The sequence below is a fragment of the Drosophila sechellia genome, chromosome 3R, assembly GCF_004382195.2.
Source record: "Drosophila sechellia strain sech25 chromosome 3R, ASM438219v1, whole genome shotgun sequence".
Lineage (NCBI taxonomy): Eukaryota > Metazoa > Arthropoda > Insecta > Diptera > Drosophilidae > Drosophila > Drosophila sechellia.
In genome coordinates, this window is record NC_045952.1 from 28536302 (window position 1) to 28562248 (window position 25947).

General features: G+C 42.3%; 5 protein-coding genes across 6 annotated transcripts in view; 1 reads left to right on the forward strand and 4 right to left on the reverse strand.

Moving 5' to 3' along the window:
• The window catches only part of LOC6612816 (protein similar), a 70237-nt gene extending 51655 nt beyond the window's left edge, over positions 1–18582 (forward strand). Inside the window, exons 11-12 of one of the 2 annotated variants that reach the window (XM_032723263.1) lie at positions 510–1150; positions 16916–17545. In XM_032723263.1, coding sequence (XP_032579154.1) covers positions 510–1150; positions 16916–17545 — 1271 coding nt within the window. Of the gene's footprint in view, positions 1–509; positions 1151–16915 lie in introns of both variants that reach the window. The other variant, XM_032723262.1, reaches the window with a different exon arrangement.
• On the reverse strand, positions 4722–10827 carry LOC116801781. Its single transcript, XM_032723261.1, has 2 exons — positions 5888–10827; positions 4722–5037 (listed from the first exon to the last, which is right to left on the reverse strand). The coding sequence occupies exons 1-2, from the start codon at positions 10755–10757 to the stop codon at positions 4766–4768; spliced, it is 5142 nt and encodes a 1713-aa protein (XP_032579152.1). The 5' UTR covers positions 10758–10827; the 3' UTR covers positions 4722–4765.
• An 82-nt stretch (positions 18583–18664) lies between the features above and the next one.
• On the reverse strand, positions 18665–19868 carry LOC6612818. Its single transcript, XM_032723267.1, has 3 exons — positions 19609–19868; positions 19232–19541; positions 18665–19171 (listed from the first exon to the last, which is right to left on the reverse strand). The coding sequence occupies exons 1-3, from the start codon at positions 19861–19863 to the stop codon at positions 18831–18833; spliced, it is 906 nt and encodes a 301-aa protein (XP_032579158.1). The 5' UTR covers positions 19864–19868; the 3' UTR covers positions 18665–18830.
• A 676-nt stretch (positions 19869–20544) lies between these two features.
• On the reverse strand, positions 20545–21496 carry LOC116801782. The gene is made up of 3 exons (XM_032723264.1): positions 20992–21496; positions 20789–20930; positions 20545–20730 (listed from the first exon to the last, which is right to left on the reverse strand). Exons 1-3 carry the CDS (start codon positions 21494–21496, stop codon positions 20562–20564), a joined length of 816 nt encoding a protein of 271 aa, XP_032579155.1. The 3' UTR covers positions 20545–20561.
• An 899-nt stretch (positions 21497–22395) lies between these two features.
• Positions 22396–25872, reverse strand: LOC6612819. The gene is made up of 4 exons (XM_032722450.1): positions 25145–25872; positions 24922–25084; positions 24657–24855; positions 22396–24605 (listed from the first exon to the last, which is right to left on the reverse strand). The coding sequence occupies exons 1-4, from the start codon at positions 25692–25694 to the stop codon at positions 22521–22523; spliced, it is 2997 nt and encodes a 998-aa protein (XP_032578341.1). The 5' UTR covers positions 25695–25872; the 3' UTR covers positions 22396–22520.
• Between the last annotated feature and the right edge of the window lie 75 nt (positions 25873–25947).

Consider the following 25947-nt stretch of genomic DNA (forward strand, 5'->3'; position numbering starts at 1 on the left):
CTCTTACCTTTGACACATGTCACGGCACGAGGACTGTGATTGATGCCCAGGAGCTGACGGAATCGGTGACACCAGCACCTAGCCTTGTCAACTGTATTGACTGCAAGTGCTGCGTCTTATGACAAGGTATATCGGGGGATATTGACAGATGCCTGTAGGCCTCTATGAACTTTCCACTAGCTAATCGTGGCTGATTTATGTCGCACACAGCAGGCGCGAGAAGACGAAGCAGACTGGGGATATGGGCTACTTGTTGCATATGTAGAGTTGTAGATACAAAGATACTGAGTCAAAGGCAGAACGGCGTATATGTTGTGTAGAATGTGCCCACTTATTTATGTGCAAAATGTTTGAGGCAGCCAAATATTATTGTTTTAAATTAGCACCAATGTCATGGGCAAAGGAATTAATTTTTGGCTGGCATTCGATTTAATAAATTTGGGGATTAGACGGCATATTTCTACTAAAGATTCTTCGCTTCTTATTAACTTGAATTGCTTTTATTTTAGCCGCTAATCTGGACTGCTGGGACCTGATTCAAATGCAAGTGGTGGACACGGAACCCGTGAGTCCCAATGCCGCATCTCCCGCTCCCTGCAAGGTGTCTGCCATCCAGATGCTCCAGCAACAGCAGCAACTGCCGCAGCAGAACATCATTTTGAATGCAGTGCCATTGATTACCATACAGAATAACAAGGAATTGATGCAACAGCAGCAGCAGCAGGAGCAGCTGCAGCAGCCGGCTATAAAACTGCTAAATGGAGCCAGCATTGCGCCGGTGACCACCAAGGCCACCATACGTCTGGTGGAGAGCAAGCCGCCCACCACGACGCAGCCGCGAGTGGCGAAGGTGAACCTTGTGCCCCAGCAGCAGCAGCAACATGGAAACAAGCGCCATCTGAACAGCGCGACAGGAGCGGGCAATCCTGTGGAGTCCAAGCGCCTGAAGAGCGGAACCCTCTGCCTGGATGTGCAGTCCCCTCAGCTCCTCCAGCAGCTGATTGGCAAGGATCCTGCCCAGCACCAAACCCAAGCAGCCAAGCGAGCAGGCAGTGAGCGCTGGCAACAGTCGGCGGAGAGCAAGCAGCAGAAGCAGCAGCAACAGCAGTCCAACTCGGTACTGAAGAACCTGCTGGTCAGCGGACGCGATGTAAGTGCCGGCTACTGTATTGTGCCCATGCGGCCCAAGAAGCAGCTGGCCAAGGTCTAGGATCCATCGATACGAGACCTTTACCCGCCTCTCAATTAGCTAATGGAAGCACCCACAGCCGCCGGCTATGAGTAACAAAAACCAAGGATTGTTAGGCTAAGCGCATGGACAAGCCCATTTCTACAATTTGTCTTTGTAAATGGATCGATTTTATATTGCTAACTAGAACATACGACTACCACTGCATCAGCTAAATTGTAAACTGTAAAATGTAACCAACAAGCAACCTCCTCCCGCTGCGAGAGGAAGGCGGGCCTAGTTTTAGTCCGTTTTTGTAGTCCCTAGACCTTAGTCCTTAGATATACATACATATATTTATCGGATAGATATAGTCTAGATGTGTAAGAGAGCTGCAGTTGCAGCTGCAGCGTGGACTTTAAAATTATAAATTTGTAGACTATTTAAAATAGTGCTAGCCGATCCGATCCGATCCGATCCGATCCAATCCAATCCGATGCGAGCCAGAAGTCGAGATTGTTGATCGGTCGATAATCCTGAGTTGTAGCTTGGCGCGATTTGTTGATTTCTTTTTAAGTTACCGACCTAAGACCTAATCAAGTTGTTAAAAATCTTCTCTTCTGTTGAGCAATTCTGTTGTACATACGACGAGGAGCGGTAGGATTATACTGATCGAGTAGTTTTAGCGAGTGATCACCGTGCCGTAGCAGAGAACCATCACAGCGGATCGCAGACGCACACTCCGGACGTAGTTGTTTAGAGATGTAGAGGAGATGAGAGGAATGCGAATCAGAGAACGATTGCAATAAAATTGTAAAATATATAAATTCAAATACGGCAACTTTAAGTTTTTTACTGTGATAGCATTTGCTTTTGTTGTTTGAGTTACCGGCATTCATCAGGTTTATGTTCTAGACCTTATCCCTATGATTTCTGTTAACTTATTCGAGCAATTTGTTAGATGTGTAAGCTTTGACTGAGCAAAAAGAAGTAGCAGCAGTGCAGGAATGCGGATATAAACGATATGATTGAAAGACAGAACGCGTTTGATTTCGAGTTCATTTTTGGCCTTTTTGTTGATGAGTATTGAGCACCACGCAGCAGCACATGCGGAACACATGTAAATTGTCAAAATTTGTGAACGAAAAGTAGCAAAATTGAAAACTCAAATTCGAGCGCTGAAGGTACAAAAAAAAAAAAAAGAAAAAAACTCGAGAAATGGATATCCCTAGAGAAAGGTTAAGAGAAGAATCCACTTTAAGCTAGACCTACTAATCTAGTTAAAAGTCAAAACTAAATAACAAAACACAACACATATACATAGAGCAACTACTAGCAATTAAATAACAATCCTCGTGCTGTCGGCGTTTTCAATCGCGCAGCACACACATCTTATAGATATAGAGATATACCTAGAGTTAGCTGTAAAGATATAGTGCGTATATAGAACAAACCTCGGGTCGCCACTGAAGCTTTAACCTGGCAGGAGCTTTCGTTTCTTATTAGTTGTCATTTTAATTTAGTTTGTAGTTCCTTTGTTTTGTTTTTATTAGCTTTAAATACATATAAACGAACGAGAAGAAGAGTCATTTTCCAAACCGAAGAAAAGCCAAAAAACATTATCCAAAGCTGTGTTTCTTTTGATTTCCCTATGATTTTGTACATTTTGGGGCCCTTGAATAATTAAAAACCCTAAAAGCCTATTGATTTTCCCCCGCGTACTGACCTACATACACGCAGCGGGGATGTTCCATATGAACGACCAACCATACGTATCCCAACCAATTCCTCATTGTGTCGCCTGGTAGCTTAATTAACTTTCTGAGACTTTCTCTATGGCGTGACTGACGCACATCGACGGCAATATGACACCGAAATCATAAATATCCAGCTGGCAAATACACAGCTCTATATATGTACAAAGCTATGGAAGGCAAACAAATTTACACGCAACTAGCCCCGAATTTAAAATGCCAAGGCTCCCACTATTGACACTGCTTTAGTCGGGCCATCGAGTGGGTATTGGAGTCCTTTGGCGCAGGATACCCACATCCTTTGGCATTCCGATAAGACCCGGAGGCAGCGCGTGACGCATTCTAGCTTGAGCTTGGGCTTTTCCCATTCGTATTGATTTTGCACCTCCAACTCGCTGGGTAGTCCACCCAACCATCCGGATCTATCCTTTGCCTTTATCCTTGTTTCACTTTCCTTTCCGCTGCGCACAGCTGACGCTCTTCTGCCACTTTCACTCTCACTCAGACTTTCACTTTCTCCGCTCCATGTTCTCTCTTTTACCCGGACTCGCCGCTCTTTTGTTTCGCGGCACGTGTCTCTTATGTACTGAAAAAGCAAACCCCCGGGTTTGGGCTCACTACCCGGCTGCTTTTATGGCCTACACGAGCTTCCCACTCTGGGCGAACATCCTGCGTCACGGCTGGCACTTTTCCGTAGTCCCTGCATTAATGAATCGCCCGCCTCCGACTCCGGCGCTTCGGTAATTGGCTGCAGCTTCTCCGGAAGCGGAGGAGCGGACCCAATTTGCATTATGCTCGGGCGACACATGTGTGTACGTGGCCAAATATTTGCCCCTACTCAGGACTTCCCTTCCTATCCTCATTTGCCTTATTTGCTTTGTTACTTGTGTTTTGTGTTTGTCCAGAAAAAGAGCTTCTCCGGCTAAATAGAACAATTCATAGGAGAAATCGCCAGATAGATCAGATCGTAACCGCATCTACCTCGTGTGGCAAATCGAACAACTGAAACTGAAACCGAAACTACCTCCGGATCAGCCATCAAAATAGCAAAATAGCAAGCTAGCAAACTAGCAAACTAGCAAATTAGCAAATTAGCTAACTAGCTTGTAAAATCCCAAATAAGAAGACTTTACTCGTTGAGTTTTTGTAAGAAACTGCTTTTATTTGGAAATATCTTCGGTTTAAATAGGTGACATGAGAATCGCATCTTAAAGTAAATGGCCTACGCAGAGGCCTAAGTAAATAGTCCCTGCCTTATCGAGGTCCCACGCTCGGGCACATCTGCCTATCTTGAGCGGCGAGGACCTTATCTGTGGTCTCCCACTAAGGGACTATTTTAGGAGGCGGGGAACGATCTCAAGTGACTGACTCATGTGGTGTGCACATGTTTTTGAGCAATGCACCCATGTCGCCTTAGATAACAAAATCCTAAATATAATTTATCGCTCTCGATTCATTTACATAAGATATGAACGGAGCCCAAAATTGTAAGTCTTTAAATATATTCGTGTTCATGTGTGAACATTCTGCCAAAGGGCCAGCAAAGCTGAGATGTACATTAGTATATTAGTTGCATTTATAACAGTAGTGGACTGTATTTATTTGATATATGTTCATTTATTTTGCAACTAAGATTTCAATGGGCCTAGTTTTTCTGGCTTTTAATTTTATTGGATTACAATTATGGTTTATATTATTTTTAATTCAACAATTTGTACTCAATTAACTTATTTTAAACATTTTGCTTTTTCTATGTAGAAGTACATTTTCTATTAAATAACGATATAGTGGACTGTATATTTTTATTTGTTATATTATTTTATTGTTTATTTACTATTGATATTTATAGTACTGGCAACGGACCTGCAAGGGTTATTGCTTGCATTCTTTGTTGCACAGCACATTTCCGTATGAAATATATTATTAATACTATCATTAGTATTAAAGCAATAATTAAACCAGCATGTCCGGAAATATGATGGAAATGTAAATCTTTCAATTTTTGATGGTTCTCTTTCATAAATTTAATTTCATTATTCAATCGTTCAAATTCCTCAGTATGATTTAATATTGATAGTTTCAGCGGATCCCAAATAATCTTCGGCACTTCACTAACTTCTCCTATATAAGGTGTTGATAATAATTCTTCACTTTCGGACTGAATGTTATGGTGGGCAACTAGAATTTTATCGTCGGTTCTTGCCGTACAATATGGCGCAATGCTTAAAACTCCTTGCTGAGGCAAATCAAACAATTCAATTTGAGAGCCAGTACATTGCAGACGGACTTTTGAATTCGCAGGAACCTTAAACAACCAACTACTTTTCTTTTCTAACTCTACCCAGTAACTTTTAGAGTCGACTACTGTTTTATAGATGCAGTTCGCCGCTTTATCTGGCTTTAGAGGCTGAATCTCACATGCATTATCATTCGCTGAATTCCAGGGCCAACTTCCTTTGCATATTCTCTTATTTAATTGCCATAATGATTCCGATCTTGGACATTCCCGATGTCGCTCTAGTTCGTCTTTTTGGCTCTTGGTCAGCCTCATTTTTGTCAACAGACTTTATTCCTTCCAAGGGACAAATTTTAGTAATGGGTCTAGTGATATATCCTTCCTGCATCTTTACTTTAGCCACTCGGACCTTATCATCATTCCCCTTATGCACCTTTTCCACCTTTCCTAAAGGCCATCTTGCAGGATGACAATTCTCATCCTTCAATAAAACTATTTGCCCTTCTTCTATATTAGGAATTTCCTTTTTCCATTTATTCCTTTGCTGGAGCGTATGCAAATATTCACTTTTCCACTTAACCCAGAAATCTTTCTTCATTTTTTGGATAAGTCTCCACCTATCCAAATTTCCGATTTTTTCATCTTCCATTGGTTCGACTATTTCTAAAGGTGGTCTTCCAATTAAAAAATGACCTGGTGTTAAAACTTCTTGTTGGTCCTTCTCACTAACTATAGTGTATAATGGCCTTGAATTTAAGCATGCTTCTATTTGACATAAAAGAGTTGACATTTCTTCGTAAGTCAAAATAGTGTCGCCGATTATACGCTTTAAATGGTATTTCATTGACTTAACTCCAGCTTCCCAAATACCTCCGAAGTGAGGTCCTGCCGGGGGAATAAAATGCCAATCAATCCTGTCCTTTTCAAGCTGCGCTGCAATCGTTATATTTTCTTGTATTGCATTAAATAACTCTTGATCTAATTTTCTTGCAGCTCCTACAAAATTTGTTCCGTTGTCTGAATAGATATTGGAACATTTTCCCCGTCTAGCAATAAATCTTCTGAGTGCTGCTAAAAATGCGTCTGAAGTTAGATCGCTTACCATTTCTAAGTGTATGGCTTTGGTGGCCATGCAAACGAATACAGCAACGTATCCTTTAAATGTTTTTTGGCCACGATTTTTTGAACATTTAACATAATAAGGACCTGCGTAATCTATTCCAGTATTAAGAAACGGGAATGTCATCGTCACTCTATATTTTGGCAAGTTACCCATTATTTGCTGAGCTGTATTTTGTTTATACCTTGCACACGTTACACATTCTCTTAAATACTTTTTCAACGAATTTTTCAACCCGAAAATCCAATACTTTCTTTGGATATAGTTTCGCATTAGGTTTATCCCTCCATGCAATGTTTCCTTATGAGCATTTTTTATTAATAAGCTTGTTAGGTGGCATTTTTCTAAAATGATTGGATGTTTAACATTAAATTCTGCATTGGAATTTTGCAATCTTCCTCCAACTCTTAGAACCCCATCCTTGTCCAAAAATGGATTCAATGACAATATTTTATTATTTGTCTTGATTTCCTTTTTGATTTTAAGGCACTTTATCTCTTGCCTAAACTGGTATTCTTGTTGTTTCTTAATAACAACTGTTTCCGCTATTCTTATCTCCTTTACTGAAATAATTGATGAATAGGCTTTATTTCTTGTTTTCATCTGCACGAATCTATTTATGTATGCTATTATACGTATAAGTTTTTCTATACTGGAATACCTTTCTATTAATTCGTAAATAGGATCATCTATTTTGTCATTTAATACCGTATTTATTAAGACAGGTTCTTCTACAGACTGCTGCCGAGGCCAAAGTTCTTTTGGGTCTGCTAGCCATTTCGGACCTTTCCACCAAAAATCACAGTTGATCAACTGGTTAGAATCCACTCCCCTGGATGCTAAATCTGCTGGATTATCCTCTGACTTAACATGATTCCATTCAGTATTTTTTAATTTCCGAATGTCATCCGTTCTTCTTTTTATAAATTTGATCTTACTTTGACCACTGTTAATCCATGCTAAGGTAATCGTGGAATCACTCCAAGCATAGATCTCCATTATATTGTCAATTGATCCTTTTAGTCTTTGGATTAATTCACTAAGCAGGTGAGCTGCACACAGCTCGAGTTTGGGAATTGTCTTCCTATTTTTTATAGGGTTGACTCTACTTTTGCTAGCTATTATATTAACATGAGGTCCTACTTTAGCATAGACTACTGCAGCATATGCTTTTTCGGAGGCGTCCGCAAATCCGTGAATCTGAATGACTGAAGAACTGTTTGAATTAATCCACCTTGGGATTCGAATATTCTCTAACAATAATAAATTTTCTTTATATTTTTCCCAATAATTTTTATCTTCTATGGATAATTCCTGATCCCATTCACTTTTATTTATCCAAAGTTTTTGAATAAAAAGTTTTCCTGAAACCGTGACTGGTGCCAACCATCCTAACGGATCAAATATTTTTGCTAGCGTTGATAACACAACGCGCTTATTTATATTTTTTGATTCATCATTACAATTTACGCTGAACTTAAATAAATCATTTTGAGGTTCCCATTTTAGTCCTAAAGTTTTAACACATTCATTTTCGATAATATTGAGAACCTTATTGTCCCCTGTGTCCTCCACAGTGGTTAATATTTTGGAATTGTTGGAAATCCATTTCCTTAAGTTGAATCCAACTTTCTGCAATTCATGGAGAATTAATGTTATTAATTTATTAGCTTCTTCTACCGAATCAGCTCCAGTCATTAGGTCATCCATATAGAAATCATTCCTAATTATTGCACTAATAACTTGGTTTTTACATTTATCTGCAATATCTACCAGAACCCTGGTAGCCAAATATGGTGCAGATGCAGTTCCGTAAGTGACTGTGGTTAATTTATATGTTTTAATTTTTTCTTTTGGAGAATTTCTCCATAAAATATATTGATATTTTTGATCATTATTATCTATTTTAATTTGTCGGTACATCTTTTCAATGTCTGCCGAAACAACAAATTCCCATTTTCTCCATTTAATAATAATGTCAAAAATATCTTTTTGAACTCGTGGCCCAACCCACATTATGTCGTTCAAACTTTTGTTATTCGTAGTTTTTGCTGAAGCATCAAAAACTACTCTCAATTTGGTCGTAAGGCTTGAATCTCTAATCACTGCCTGGTGCGGTAAAAAATATTTGCCTTCATCACTCACTTCAATCATGTGTCCTAAATCCATGTATTCATTCATGAATTTAGTGTAGTCAACCTTAAGTTTTTCATTTCTTTTTAGTTTTTTCTCCAGATTCATGTAACGAGCTATCGCTTGTTTCTTTGAATCTCCTAAGGTGACATCCTCCTTGAATGGAATTGACACAATGTATCGCCCATCTGAATCTTTTTTTGTCGTTTTGATAAATTTATTTTCACAGATTTCAGACTCGATATCATCTTTTTCTTCTTCTTCCACTTCCCAGTAGCGATCTAACTCTTTTATTTCTATTGTTGTGGCTACAATGGTTTCTTTTCCTTTGGATTTTTTACATCCAGAAACTATCCACCCGAAATCAGTTTTTTGCCCAAGGAGACCGTCTATTTTTATAACTCCATTTTGCAGAATGTGAGTATATACGTCTGCTCCAATGATTAGATCAATGCGACCCGGTTTATTAAAATCGGGGTCGGCTAATTTAAAGTTCTTCCATTTTTTCTGATCAACATTAATCGTGTTGACTGGAAGTGCCTTCATAAGTTTTGGGAGAATAATTGCTTCAATTTCTAAATTTTTCGGAGAATTTCTTATCGAAATAACTGCTTTGTGCTTGGAGATGCACGTTCCTGTGGAAGATACTCCACTTATTTCAGTATGAGACCGAAATTTTTTCAATTTTAGAATCTGTGCAGACTCTTCTGAAATAATTGTGCTTTGAGAGCCACTATCAATCAATGCTCTTAATTGTTCAAAGCCTCCATACTTCGACTTTACTTGAATCAAGGCCGTGGCCAACAAGGCTTGACCTGTTGTTCTACACGTATTCACTTTTTCTGGATTATGACCTGCAAAGTGAAGTAACGTGTGGTGAGGTTTACGACAAGTCGAACAAAGCTGCTCGCTTATACATTTTTTACCAAACGGATGCCTCAGACATCTTAGGCAAATCCCATTTTTTCTTACCCAGTCAGACCGTTCTGCTGGATTCATTATTTTAAATTTATGGCATTGAATTAAATAATGCCCTGGTAGTTTGCAATATGCACAATTGTCACTATAATTTTTATTCTTGTTATTATTAATCATTTTCTTTACAGGTTTTACTTCCTGTGAGAATGATGATATAGAATTGAGCCTTTGCTCTAAAAAGTCCATGACATCAGAAAGTGCCTGTATTTCTTTTGTCTTTTTAACATGGCTTTCATATAAATTGAGTGATTCTTTATTGAATTTCCGAAGAATTATGTGAGCGAAAATTGCATCCACATCTTCTGGTAATTGTGCCTTTAATTTTATAATATAAATTGACTCGTTAATCGTGTCAATAAATGTCTTTATTTGCTTATTGGATTCTAAATTTAAATTTGGCATATCCATAAGCCTATTCATATGATCTGAGAATATGTTTCTTTTATTCTCATATCGCTTGGTCAAAAACTCCCAAGTGGCTTCATAATTTTCTCCAGAGCCGAGCAGTAAATGAGTAACCACATTTCTGGCTTCTCCTTTTAATGCTGACTTTAGATAATTAAATTTGAGAGAAGGACTGAGATCCTCTCTCACATGTATGAGCTCTGTAAAGAGTTCATTAAAAAGATCCCATTCTTTGGAATCACCAAAGAAAGTGGGAATCTGTATTTTAGGCAGGGTTGGTAACTCCTCCGCCTTAACAACCGTCGACATTTCAGCTTTATTTATTGTGCCACTGAGTCGACTATTAATGGCTGTAAGAATATTTTGTTTGTCAAATTCAAGTTCGCTAATTTCTTCTTCGAATAGCGAGCTCTCAAAATGACTATTCACCTGTTCAATCAGGTTATCTATTTTATGCCATAAAAATTCAATTTTATTTTTCCTTATTTTAAGGAAATCTGGACTACTGTCTATTAGTTTAGACGTATCTTCTAGATATACTCGAAATTGGCCAACATTATTTCGAAATGCCTGCTCTACTTTTAAAGCGTTGTTTTGTGCTATACCCTCTTTTTCAGGGTGACCACACATTTCAAGGTTTAATGTAGGGGGAGGGTTTGATTTAGGGACAGTGTTTGATTTAGGGAAAGTGTTTTCTACCGACTCGCCCTTAATTTTTTCATTTTTATTTTTAATTTTTTCTAACACCATCATTATTAAATCATACTGCTTCGCGTTAAAATATTCATGATCGACAACGCCGATCTTTAACAAATTGCTATGATTAGCAATGAAACATTTTTGAAGCTCATTTAATTTTAGAATTTCTACATCTGTTAATGTTGGTTTTACTTCCAACTTTCTAATTTCCAAAATAATTTCGGACTGCTTCTTAAGGAATTGAATAGTCTTTTCTGACATCATTTTGAAAATTTTTTGTAATTTCTTAATATATATAGTACGTGTATATGTATTTTATATGTATTTATATATATATGTGTGTTTGGATAAACAGAAAATTCTTGTTTTGACTTAGCTGATGTCGTTGTTGTTGCTGCTGCTGTTGCTGCTGTTGTTGCTGCTGTTGCTACTGCTGTTGCTGCTTCTGCTGCTGCTGTTGTTGCTGCTTCTGCTGCTGGTAGAGGCTCCTTTGAATTTGACTTCCTTCTCTTCTTTAAGGCTCCGTCGATGTTTAAAGATGATTTTTTTTTTTTTATTTGGCACGTTTTATTATTTTTGTAGTCCAGTCAGATTTTTTGTTTTTTAGCCATTTATTTCGGCATTTATGCTCTTTTGGCATATACACTGCACTCTATTTATGAGCTGATTTAATGCTATTAGAGCATTTATAAGGCACTGTTTTCAGGCACTTTTTATTTAATTTATGCTCTTATGGCATATACACTGCACTCTATTTATGAGCTGATTTAATGCTATTAGAGCATTTATAAGGCACTTTTGTTATGCACTTTTTAATTTCACAATTGCTGATGTATGGCCTCAAGCACGCCTTACCACAATTTATAATGGTACACAAAGCAACCTTTAGCTATAGACTATAAGGTGCTTGTTTTAAAACATAAAAGATTCTTTTGTATCTTTTTGCTTTTTATATTTATACTCTGTTCCTTACCTTTGGTAGGGGGAAACAAGAGTCACTTATTTTTGCTACCTTTAGCTGTAAGATGCTTAAAGGAGCTGGCCTTTCTCTGAGTTCCTTACCTTTGGTAGGGGGAAACTGCAGAGTCGATTAAAGGCTCGATTGACCAAATGTAAAATCCCAAATAAGAAGACTTTACTCGTTGAGTTTTTGTAAGAAACTGCTTTTATTTGGAAATATCTTCGGTTTAAATAGGTGACATGAGAATCGCATCTTAAAGTAAATGGCCTACGCAGAGGCCTAAGTAAATAGTCCCTGCCTTATCGAGGTCCCACGCTCGGGCACATCTGCCTATCTTGAGCGGCGAGGACCTTATCTGTGGTCTCCCACTAAGGGACTATTTTAGGAGGCGGGGAACGATCTCAAGTGACTGACTCATGTGGTGTGCACATGTTTTTGAGCAATGCACCCATGTCGCCTTAGATAACAAAATCCTAAATATAATTTATCGCTCTCGATTCATTTACATAAGATATGAACGGAGCCCAAAATTGTAAGTCTTTAAATATATTCGTGTTCATGTGTGAACAAGCTAAATAGCAAAATACCAAATAGCAACCTCAATGGAACGAAGGCCAAAATCGAAAAGCACACGGAAGGCGCCCTACTAGGAAATTTTACTGTTAGCAAATTGACAAGCAATCCTCGAGATATTAACTAGACAAATACCAGAGAACTTAGCATATATTCCTCTCGATAATCATTTAGTCAGAGCTCCGAACTGGGGTCATGCGAATACTTGAGTAAAATAATTATAGCCCGAAAAGACTGCGAGCCGAAAACTCTGAAAAATTATATACACATAGCGCGGACCTTATACATAGATCTAAGCAGGGATGTACATAGGACATGGAACGGAGCAAACACCAGTAGCTACCAAGCTAGTAAGCAAGTAAGCTAGTAAGATAGGAGAACTCTCAAATTAATCGATGTGGCTTTAACTAAACTTAACTATAGGCGCCGAGCATGGGGAGCAGCCTAGCCTAGCCTAGCCAGTAAGCTGCCTAATATTTAGCTACGATATCGAAATAGTATTACTAAGCCCGCGCAAGTCAAATTCAGATCGATTAACGATAACAATAACAATACGACTTTGTAGTAGAAGATCACGGATCCCAATCATCACATTTTGTTGCAATTTTTCGCGTTACGTATGACAGACGAGAGATGGACAGGAAATCGGAGGGAATCGAGATGGCGAGTTGGATAGATGGGTAGATGGGTAGATGGGTAGCTTTATCGCGACGGAGTGCAAATTCAAGAACGAGAATCGAACAGAAAGTACATACAATACCACAAATATACCACATATACCTCAGTACATGCATAAGTACGATCGTGTAGGTCGTTCGGGGTCAATCCAAGGGCCCCGATCGGCGTTTACTTACATACCTCGTGTATACATATAACATTAACTAAAATATACATACATATACCTATCCTAAACATATGCCTATTCCGACTTTTGATAGTTCAATACACCCTAGTGAATGTTGTGCGACCCTTTGATAACGAGCGTTTTTTACTACCTCCCATTCTTGTTGTGTGTGTCTCGCATTTATAGCAAAGAATTAACTAGAGAGCCCCCTAAGCTTAAACTAACTAAATTAAAACTAGCGCATGTCTAGAGCAAGTAACTTAAAGTAAACTAACTAAATGTTGTGTAATTTTATAGCCTACCTATGTGCGTCGAATACCTCGGAGAAAAGCTTCAGTAAAGTAACGAAAGTAAAGTAAATTTAGTGAAATTTTGTGAGTCACCTCAGCAAACAACAACACTAAGATACAGATTTATTGTGCAACTTTATTAGCTGTAATTTCGGGCTAGCACATAATAATACTATACACTCTGACATATCCGTTTACCGAACGAGTAGCTCCCGTTTTGGCCAACTCATCATAACTCAAAACGAAGAAGTCGAGGTGACACGCACTTTGTGTGCGTTGCAATTGATTTGGCGGCTGGCTGAACTTGATTAATGCTCCTGGTTGGGATTCCCTCTATCCAGGCAGTTAATTTGAAGTTCCCACTCTCATTTGGCTCTGATTAATTGGCTCTGGCGTTATGCAAAATTGTGTTATGACTGCCGGGATCAACAGGTCACAAAGTTCTATCTACAAGTGTAACCTTTGTTCCAGGACTCATTTGTCAGAGTGGCGACAACAAATGACGAGTCGTTTTCACGGAGCATTTGCCTCCTTTTGCCATGCCAACAAATCGCTTCAGCCTCCTCCGGTTAACTTGCAACAATTACCCGTGAGTGTTTGTGTTTGTTCACCCAGACTAAGCTCTTTAGGTGAAGGCCAAAACCCGAAACCGTATCCCATATAACACCCTATCCCACACGAACACCACACAGACGACACCGAGAATACCTCCAGTTCCACAAGATGTTAGCGTAATTTGAAAACTAGCCTTGAATTAGACTCGTGTAAGGCAAACTAGTGTGTAAACGCCGCAAAGTATGCAATATTATACATATATACACCTATATACATAAATATATATTATATATATACAAGATGTCAAGCAACTTATACATATACAAGCGAATGTAGTACGATACGATATGGCATATGATATGATATCTGGATTATAAAGTATTTTAATAAACTTTTAATAAATATTTTAGTAAATCCAATAAACAATAAAGCCGAACCTCCAGCAAACCAACCTATGCAGCAGATAAGGGAAAATTACCTCGGAGAAAAGCGCGGCGCCTGTGTTTTCTTTGGAAAAGTTTGCTGAGGAATGGGCGATGTCGATGCTTACAACTTTTCGCTTCGATTTATGTGCATACATTGGCCCTCGAGCATATTTGTATTGACAGGCCGGCCTGGGAATTGATTAATCTCCATTCAGCATTGTGTGCTTGCCAGTCGCCCCACTGACTGGCAATTTATTAAAATCTTTTGATTGGAATAAATGATGCTGCCAGCTAATCAAGTTGCCCAAACTTGCGCCGTCTCTGGAATTGAATTCCTTATTGTCTTGTCTCCTCGAGTCAAAACGCTCGAGTATGCCGAGCACATCTAAACACACGGATAACTTTCTGCCTCTTATCTCGAGATTTTCGTTTTACTTTCTGGCCAAATTTAAATTTTTCGCTCCGTTGGCCCCTAAATAAATGACGAATTTTCCACACACACGAGCGCTGTGCTAAATTAAATTCTAAAGGAAAGACCACCGCCTATTTGGGAAATATGCCTGGCGACAATTGCATTACTTATACGCCACGTTGTCTCCCTGAACGAGATGGCTGCATGAGTTATTCAAGTTTATTGCTTATTGATTTCGGGCCCAGTTTTCAATTTCAATTTCACCTCGTTATGGCGGCCTGGCAAATAAGTGGGCAATCCTTTCGACCGTATTCCCAGGAGTTTTCCATTGCGTTGCGTTACGCAACAAGAGTCGAGTTCTTGAAAATGTTACAGTACTTTTGCTGCCTACTTTTCCCTTTTTATTGTGCGGTGACAGCAGATTTTTCTGCAGAAACTTGGCAGCAACACGCGGCCGAAGTGAAAGCAAAGTTTCGCTTTAATTGCTTTTGTTTTTCTATTGGACTTTCGTGGGCCGCAGAGTGGGCGTGGCACGTACGCAACGAGGCGTCGATGAAATGCGATGCCATAAAAAAAGAGAATCCAATTAGGCGGCTTTAAAGGCGCAGAGTCCTGCCAAGCCAGCTCAGCATAACACTGGGGAAATGGCGAAATCCGCCATAAAGTCGGCCCAAAGCTGCTGTCTGAGACATCAAAGTGATGGAGCGGCGGAGGAATGGCAATTATCGTAATGCCCTGGCATTTCCGGAAACCTTTACCAACGCAATGCCAGGACAATGCCGTCTTTATCTAATAGTTTTCGCCTTTTCCGTGGCACCAATTGACTTTAATAATTTATTAGAGCATATTAGACCAATGGCCGAGTTCTGGCAGGCATGCCACACAATATATCAAACAATGGGCCTATTGCACGGCTCCTACACTCGCCACCGGCGATGTCCTGGGGGGCAGTGCGCGTGCCACTGGAGTTTCTCATCATTTCGTTACGCATACGCCCTGTCGGCCGTGGGCGGGGAAAATGTTATTGGGTGTTGCCCCATCGCCTTCGATGATGTGCCCTCGGGAGCGGGTTTCTGCTGGCACAGATGTCATGGCACCGACTTTCACTTTCTTTGTCCCATATATTGTTTACCCATCGCTCAACTTACAGCACTTTCGCTTTCAGCCCGTAATTGCTGCAATTAGCACTAGCTGCAATCGAAGACTAGCAATACGAGATGAAAGCTTGGCAAACAGAGGGAAGGAGTGCAGTTCAATGGACTGCACGTGAACCCTTAACGACTGATGTCCAGTCACACCCGTCCGGGTAATTTTTTTCAACTTTATCTTCGTCACGGCCGTTGTCAAAGTCTGCATTGACAATATTGATTTCGTTAAATAAGAACCTACTTTTTGGTGTTATGGCTACACTGCATGCTTTAAATGAATACAGTTCAAACTTTACATCGACATTTATTAATGTACTTCAGAATCCGATGTTGATATGTTACTTTCACTGTATGTGAAATGCAGGCGGCAGCTTGGCAGCGGTCGAAATTGATATATTCCCCACTTCTTGGCAATCAGACTGGCGGGAATGGAAATGGGCACGGACTGGTGGCTCTTAAAGCGCAAGTGGGGGCGTTCTTTGTGTCAATCTGAAATCCAGAGCATAATAATGTCCCGCCGCTGGATTCTGTTTCATCGCGAGCAGCAGGACCCATTCCCAACCATCATTAAAATATGATTTATTGCGGGTTCCACGGCCCAGAGTGGGGTGGACTTTGCGGCCTGGCTTTTCACTGCCTGAGAGCTTCATGCTGTTGCCCGCTTTCCCGTGGCTTTTCCACAGGGACTTCTGGGGGGCTTCTTTAAACGAGTGACTTTGAGCATCTTCATGCTCCGACTTAGCTCTGTTTTTCCGCTCGATTTTCGCTTTACTGTCAAGGTATGAAAATTTCTCTGCAGGTCTCATCAAGTTAATAGGCCGAAATTTGCATATGAATAGCCACGAAAAACACAGTCGAAAGTTGCGTTCTCTAGGGATTCAATTGATGGGGGAAGTGGGGAGTAACTTAGCAGCAAATCGGTTAATTTAAATTAATTTAAGCCCAGATTGTGGTACTTAAGGTATAAGTGTAATTTCAATTGTAAGCTATTAGTTATGAATACCAATAAGTAAGGGTTAAGTAGGGCCATTAAGAAAATCGATCCATTAACAAAAGCAAATGTATAATAATCCTTGTGTACTTAAAGAAAAGTGGAGTGCTTCCCTTAAAGAAATATGTTAAATTTGTGCTTTAATATTTGACCTTGTTTACTAAAAACTGTGCTAATTTGGATTTTTCTTTTTCTTGTTCTCCTTTTCTGCCCCACAAAACAGGATGACGATTCCGAAGCAATGATAATCGATGACGACAACTCCCTGGAGCAGCCAACTCCACTGGACAAATATGGTTTGCCCCTGCACTGTCACACCTCCACGTCTTCGGTGCTGCGGGACTATCACCACAACCCGCTGATCAGTGGCACCAACTTCCAGCTGTCTCCAGTCTTCGGAGGCTCAGATTCCAGTAGAGGTGACGTCGAGACCGGGTCAGTGCTTTCCCTTGATGACTCGGTGCCCCCCGGCTTGACAGCCTGCGACACGGATGCCTCCAGCGACAGTGGCATCGATGAGAACAGCATGGTGGACGGGGCATCGGGGTCACCGCGTAAGAGGTTGACCTCAAGCTCCACTAGCACTAATCAGGCTGAATCTGCACCACCGGCTTTGGACGTGGAGACTCCAGTGACCCAGAAGTCGGTAGAGGAGGAGCTCGAAGGATGCGGAAGCGGCAGTAACGCCCCCAGCAGGAAGACTTCCATTTCCTTCCTGGACAGCAGCAATCCCCTGCTGCACACGCCGGCGATGATGGACCTGGTCAACGACGACTACATCATGGGCGAGGGTGGCTTCGAGTTCAGCGACAACCAGTTGGAGCAGGTCCTGGGTTGGCCAGAAATCGCCTAGATTCAGTACCTTAGCATGCACTGCATTTGATATGAGGCATTTTTTGGCGGAGGACGAGAGAAAACATTGAAATTAAACTGAGCATCGAGAAGGAAGCTAACCAAAAGATTGATTTTGAGCCTTGCGTGAAAGTAGGACCCCGCACAACCAACTTGACAACCTGACAGGACCCATCCCCACCAACCATTTCCCCCCGACGATGATCCAACACTTGACCCCTGACCCTGACCCTGGCCCCGACCCCATGCTAACCGACACATTTACAAACAGGAAGGGTTAATCACACTTGAATAGTTTTGTAGCCATGTTAACTGCCTAGAACAGAAGAATATACACGTATGTAATTTAGTCTTAATGTTTTTCTATATGCAAACCGTTTACACAACATATGGATGAGGAGCAAAATAGCAGAGGAGGTGGAAAACCAGTCGAAAAATAATGATAAACCTTTAGATTACAAGGAGAAAATACCGTTGAAAAATGTTCATAGTTTTTTGCTGGAAGGCTCAAACAAGTTTTTTGGTGATGGTTGTATTCTGTTTTATAACTTTCAAGCAAAAATGCTGTGACAACAAAAAAAGTTTTTGAACATGTTTTACAATAAATATTAAAAAAAAAAAAACAAGAAAAAAACAAAAAAAAATATAGTAATGTAATATTAAGTTTAAGGTTTTAATTTCAATGTTTTCAAGAGCTACAATGAATAATTGTAGTTATTATAATATTTTTAACATTAATTAATTGAACTAAATGAAAATTGTACCCGATTCAGTTGATCTAAACTTCAGGATATACTTTGAGCATTTCTATAAAATTACTTTGTTTCAAACATTTTCAAACACTTGTGGATTTCTTATTCCTGATTACCAGTTCTTTATGTAAATTAGTTATAATTCTGTTTAAGGCGCATCATACAAAACAAACTGTTTGCTTGCTTAAATCCAAATTCAATCAATGTTCAGTGTTTCTAAACTTGTTTTAACATTAATTGGCAAAATAAATATAGAATTCATTTCGATGAAAGTTGCATGCATAAATCTGTGATCCTTTTATGAACTTGGGAGGAACTTGTATTGTTTTTTGCAGAATTTAAGGGGATGAACCCGAATTTACAATTGAATTCGCCGTTGACGTTTAATTCGCCCCGCCGCTTATCAGAGACACAAACCACGGACAGTTTATTAACGCTGTAGAGTTTTTGTATAATATGGAAATATTTGTAGATACACAAACGTACTAAACATTATGAAGAATGAATAATTGGTACAATAAATAAAATAACACGTTATTTGAACTGGACATTGTTACGCAACAACTCCATAATTTGCTCCTCAGGAGCTACCCATTTGCATTCCGGGTATTTGATGGCGCATTGATGGGGCAAGTTCGCCTTTCCTGCTTCGATGGCGTCTCGAAAAGCGGACTGATCCAACCAGGCCAACAGCCAGGACCATTTGGTGGCTCCATCCAGCAGGTGCTCGAAGTCCGAAGCCTCACCCTTCCTTACTTTTTCACCAGCATTGTGGGTCAAAGTACATATGGATTTCAGCAGACAGACGGTCAGATCCACGTCGTTCTTGAGAAAGGTGCACTCAATCATACCCAGAATGTTAGGAAGAGTGGTAGCTAATTAAAAATAATATAAATAGGATTGCTCCCCGAATGAGATACGATAGCTAAACATACCCACTCGGTCTCCAGTTTCATTGCGGTAAATCAGCTTAAAGTTGTCAAGTATCCCAGAAAAACTAAGGTTGTCATCGAATAGTCCCCTTGCCGTGGCATTTGTAGAATTTGTAGGTGCTGGCGTAGAAGACGAACCCTCTTCCTCCGAAGACTTTGGTTTATGTGTGGAAGAATTACCGAAAATAGGTCGTTGATCGTCTCCAGTGATGGCCTCCAGTCCCAAACTCCGAATGAGGTGACCCACCAGGACTCCACCGGCCACCACGAGGCCGCAACTAACAACAGCAGCGGAATTCACTACAACTAAAGGCTGTGAGGAGGAGAAATGAAAATGGAAAATTTCTCTCTTCACAATGATTTCTCAAACGGAGCATTACCTTCGGTGGAGCATTCCGCTTTCGCTTGACAGGCACCTCCAGAAAGGGCACTAGATAATCCAGACCCAAGGCTATGTGTTTTCCCACTGCATCGAAGGATATCAGTTTGAATCCTTGTCCAGGATGAGGCCTTGATCCGTGCTGCTTGGCTAGCTTCTCCGGTCCTTCCTCCTGTTCCGATTCCTCCTCCCCACTGGCGGCCCAAATGACGGCACAGCTCGCCAGGAGGGCACATGTCAGGTACAATAGCTTCATTTTTCCGCTGCGAGATCCGTCCGGGTGCGTTGTCGATGAACATTTGAATCAATTTCCCAGGTAGTGTCACCAAAAGACTTCTCATCCACCACAGCCGATTTGCTTGGCTGGATTAAATGTGCACTGAGCAAAAATATCCCATTTCATCAATTTATCAAGGTGTTCACTACATGTAAAATATATTTAGGTAGAAAATCTAAATTCATTTCTACGTGGATTTTTAGGTAAAGGTGAGTAGTTGCTGAGTACTTCGTCTAATCTTCGTCTATTCTTTGACGCAGGTGTCATAAAATGTTGTTCAGTGTAATTCCCGCTTGGCTGGCTCTTGATTGCTATAATTTTTGACTGTAACTCCAGTTTCCACCCATGTCTTGGAAACAAAATACAAGAAAGTGGGCTGTGTGACATAGCAGGAATGGAGGTGCGAAAACGATTAGCTTGAGGAAGTGTCGGCCAGATGAAAGCGGAAGATAGCATAGCTACCTTCTCTAATTGGCGAAGAAGTGGCAGAAATTAATCTAATTTTCTGGCATTTCCATTACATAAGAAAACATTGGAGCTGGTGTCATATTTTTGATGGCTCTTTTTATTGAAAAGCTCTGTCTTACAATAACTTAAGAATACTAATGTTTGAATCTCTTTTTAAATAAATAAATAAATATAACAAGGTTTTTGGAACATTCGATGTTACTATCCCACTATCCATTACTAAATCTGAGAACCTTTGGTATTTCCCAGGACTTCCAATTTAGCCGATTGGGCCATTTGCAACTTCGATATGTATGAGTACAACTGCGACTTCTTCTAGCTGATTGGATGGCATGGAAGACTGCAGTTCCATCGACGACAGAATGCAACCACGAGGAGCTGGAAAGACTAAATGGAATAACATATTGCTAAATTCGGAAATCAAACTCTTAGTTACCTGGTCAAAACATTCAGCGCCCTGGCATACCCGGATGATAGGTTTTGCTGCAGATACTGACAGATCATTCGCTGTACACATACGGACATGTCGATGTTGTGCTTCTCCAGTTGGGACTCTACCACATCAGTCAGCCGGCGCACTATTCCAGAAAAACCATGTATAGTTGGACCCACTAAGAGATTTATACTGCATAGACTTACTGCTTCTGTCTGGATGGGTTTTGTAGCCATACCCATTACCCAGCGAGGTGATCACCAGTGGAGCTATAAGTAATCGAACTACACCAGCTATGACTGCTCCAGCGGCCACAACAACTGCTGTGTTCACTAGAGCACCAGTTCGTAGATTCAGTATGTTCTGGATAGCATCTCGAGCCATGTTCATGCTCCTCTTCACAGGAACTTTGAGGAAGGGAACGATAAACTCCAATTCCACACTCACATCCTCGCCGCTGGCATGGAAATGGAAGCCACGACCCTCGCGATCCTGTCCATCCTTTTCCTCCGCATCCAGGTCGAGTTCCACGTCCATTCGTCCGCTTTGCTGGCGAGGTTCAAAGTCTCGGAATCGAAGCATTCTGGCACTGGCATTGCCGTAAAACTCCCCATAGCTCACATCGCTCCTACCAACACTTTCTCCGAAGAAACCCAGTTGTGAAAAGAGGGCCATTATACCCAGCACATGTAAGATCCGCGCCAAGCACATGCTGTCGCTCCAGCGGCTGGAATTCGTATGATTGTCACCCCGAAACTCGGAACTCGCTTTGTAAGCTCCATGGAGTCGGAGAATTACATGCCCCACGCTCCGGCAATCAAGATATGATATTCATTTAGTCGGAAAACCATAGTGTAAGACGGAGGCCCGTCTTCAACGCTTCGTGGGCCCAAATAGTAGGCGAATTTGCGATGTCAAATGGCCAACGATCGATTGGATAACGATAACTGATTCGCCGAGGATAAGAAAAGAAAGCATCACTTAAAGAAGTGATTCAACAAGTTTGAATTCGAGCAGATGGTGCTTTTGATACAGCGGGTGCAACCGTCCACAACGAAAGCGACACACAGAAAAATATATACCTATATTATACTACCCATTCTATGAAAGCAGAAAATTAGTTATGTACATTTTTCTCAGTGCTCTGGCAATCGTAGATAAACTCTCCTTATTAGAAAGACATTTGTGGTCGACTATGGCCCGGAAAATTTGCATATTCCGCGAAGTGATCTCACGGGCTGCAGTTATGTCACTTGCAGAGCGACGAAGGTTGGGTAAACAGATCAAAATTGAGCAATAGCCCCCTTCGAATGGTAAATGCGTTAAAGTGTTAAGGTTAGATAAACAAACTAGCGTTGGAGTAATGACCTCGAGTAATCATAGAAAAGATATGATCTCTGAAATAATCATGGGTTGAATTCAGGTGGGTTAAGGTTAGATAAGCACATTTAAAGTAATTATAGCACATATGATTAGTGGTTTGAGACTACTATATAAACTAGCACATTTTTCACGCGTTCAACTTATCATTTAGCTGGTTGAATTGATATTTGATTAAATATTCAAAGTATCCTCCTTAGGTCAGAACTATCATCAAGAAAACACGGTAATTGTAATTTTGTTAAAACTTATAATTTTAAGCGGTTGTTGACTTTAAACGGAACATGGCTAGGCTAAAATGGTATGATGATATGGGGGTGCGATGTGAATGCATAGGCGACCCTGATTGATGAAATCAGTGGATGGAACTGTCGGAGGAGTGCGGTCCGAGGGTGGGGTCGAACCGGACCAACTTCTTCGTTCTCCGCTTAACCTTCTGCCGCTTCCGCTCATTGGCCATTTCCCGGGACCAAGGCTGCTGGCGCTGAGGAGCTGTGGGTGGATAGGCGGCCTGATCCAGGAGGCGCATGTGGTCGCCAGTCAGTGGAAGTTCCGAGTCGGTGCTGTAGTTCGGCGGACTACATTTGGGCCTTATCACCCGGTCCCTAGTTTGGATGGTGGTGTTGTTGACACGGCTGTAGATACAGGAATCCTGCTGATCCTGTCCCGAGAAACCACCAGCAACGCGACCGGGGACCGGCTTCTTCTTCTTGGGCTTCTTTGGAATGTTCCTCATCTTGGGCGGCTTGGGCTCCTCCTGGATGACGCCCTTTCCATAGATCCAATTGAAAGGCTTCTCCCGCTCACCCATCACACAGCTCTCGTACTGGACTGTGGCGTCGGGCATATGGGGATATAGGCTCGGATTGACCCAGTCACTCTCGTTGTACTGCGTCTCGGTGTGCTTCACATGGGAGCTCTTCAGTCGCTCAGGACGCATTAAGCCCGCCGGCGGAGTGACCCCAAAGTCGAACTCATCCTCGCTGTCGGAGGTGTCCGTTAGAACGAGTTCATCCTCGCAGGAATCTATCTTCCGGCGCTCGCACTCCCTCCGGACGTGGTACAGCAGCCGCTTTTTGTCCACGAAACTGCGGCAGTAGCAGGCCATCAGGGGTTTGTGGCAAGAGCACTTGCTGAATCCCATTCCCTTGAGGCAGCGCTTCAAATCTCGAATTTCCTTTAGCAGCGGGTTCTTCACGATCCGGAATTGAACGGGCTTCATTTTCACGTAGGGATTGGCAGAGCGAGCGAGCGTCTTGGCATCCTTGAGAGGACGCAGGGTAATGGTGTACACATCGTTCTTCTTTTCTATGTGCAGCGTGGGAACCTGCACCAAGTCCTCCGCCTTCTCACCCGGTGGAGACTGCGGCAACATCTTATGCTTATAGTACGACATGTACTTTGACACCGGAATGTTATCCACGGGAAAGTCCTTAAGAAAGTAACTCATTAGACCACGAATGGAGCGTCGAATGGCTCCGGGTCGCCAGCCTGGCTTGTTGGCTAGTGGATGAGCGGTCCACAGCCAACCCATGTGGCTGGGAACTTTTTTGCCTGCATCCGGGATAGCCACATTTTCCTTGGGCCTCTCCGTGGGGCGATACATTGAGTAGTACCTCGACTTATAGGGATGTTTGACCTTCGGGCGACGCTTCTTCGTCTTCCGCGGTGTTTCGCAGGCATCCTCCACAGGCTCCGCCTTGCCAGCCTTTGTCCTTTCCGGCGATGGAGGACGTTTCTTGCTCTTTTTGTGCGACTTCGCAAGGACACAGGCCTCCGCGCAGATGTCCTGGATCTTCTGGTTCTCATCCGCGGCTTTAACATTGAACAGATCCCTCAGCTCCGTAAATACCTTGGCCAAATCTTGCGGCTGTGGTGGACCTTCTTGAGCAGTGGGATTTTTGGTGGCCGACTGGGTGGCTTTGGTGTTGGACTCGCGAATGCTGCGCCTCAGAAGCTGGTAGTCCTTCACTATTGCTTCAAAGGCCTCCGAGGTGGGTTCAGGAACACCATGTTCTTCATCGGCCGAACAGCCTTCGACCGATCCCATATCAAAGCTCAGATTCTCCACGGGATTTTCCAGATGGTCCAGCAGAATCTGTTGGGCAGTGGCCTGCTCGTCGTAGGGTCGCTCCTTGAACTCCGGCACTGGTTTATAGCCACAGCAAGGACAGGCGGCAACCTTGGGTAACCAGGAGACATCCTCGCCGCAAAGGACGCAGGATCGGGTGTTGCTGATGTGCATCTGTCGAAGTCTTGGCGAGGAAAGCTTCTGGCACAGGCGGTTCGCATTTCCCTCACCTAGAACGTTCTTTTGGCAGGAGGAGAACTGAGTGGCAGGACCCACCGGAGGCTCGAAGGACACACAACCGTCGTCCACGTTAGGACAGGAGTACACGGGATAAGGACCCGCCATGTCGATCAGGCGAGGTGGGGAATCCTAAGGAAAACCATTTAGAAATAATCAGAAACAATGGGTTTCTTGTTTCACCTGACATTGAACAAAATCCTGGGGCTTATCGTCACTGCAAGAAGGGGAATCCTGCGCTACCTCCGTATCACTGGGCATGAAACCCACACACGGATCAATAGAAGAGGTGGACATGAAGGAGAGGTCCTGTAGATCCACATTTATGTTCGGAAAACACCCCCGCTCCTGGCCGCCCGCCAATCGTCCATCGACCGCATCTCTATTGAAGTTCAGGTGCTATCGCATTCAGGCTGCTCGAGGATCAGGTCCTGGTGGCGTTACTTACTCTTTGAGGGTCTGGCAGCGCATCTGCATGGCGAAGCGGATGTTCATTATGCCGACGGTGCATCCCTTGCAGGTCAGCTCCACATTCGCGTCGTGCACGATCTCGTCAAAATCGTTGATCATGCGACTGACCACCGCCGCAGGTGGAAAGTAGCAGCCTCGTGCTGGAGAGGATTATGTAAGTGATTTGCTTACGTGTCGGAGGTCCTCTTCTCCACACTTACCGATCTCCTTGCGCAGGTAGACCACGGAAATGTTTATGCCTTCGGCCAGCTGCCTCTGCAGGCACTCGGCTTCCATCTGGAATGTCTTGTCCGGATTCAGTGGAAGACAGTTGACATTGATGCTGCTGTAACCGAGGCAGATCTTGCACCCGCGGCACACGTTTGCCTTAACCTGCAGCTTATCCTGGCACTCGAAATCCCTGCCGGGCATGTTGAGCTTCTGAACAATCAGTTTGGCGGCAAAGCAGCGCATGTAATCCCTGTTGGGCTTGCCCTTCTGGCCGGGAGCCGGGCACCTGGGCTGGTATACCTCTTCCCGGTTCCGAACCGGACAGGAGGAGCAGCAGCACGCTCCCTTTCCCTTCTTGTCCTTCTCCTGGGCATTACCCTTCTCCTGGTAGGTGGAGCAGTGCATATAGTCCGCTTTGCTGCTGCCCAATCGGGTGCTGACCAATCCGCGGTTCTTGTAGTAGGCATCCCAGTCCATTAGCTCTTCCACCGGCTTCTCCTTCCTTTCCACCGGCTCTGGCTTGCACTCGAACTTCTCCATCCTGGCCGGTTAGAAATCGATAATCGGGTCGTCCACGAGTCTAAAATTTTTCTTGCACAAATAATTTTAAAAAGCGCACGGGCTACGTCACGAGAATTCACATAAAAGTAAGCAATTTATAGAAAACTTGAGCCTGAAGCGATCGACCTGAACTATCAATAGAGAATGAGCTGGGTTCCGGAATCGGACTGTAAAGCCCAGGTGAAGTAGAACTCACGGCATCCTGGGTTACATGGAATTACATTAGCCACAT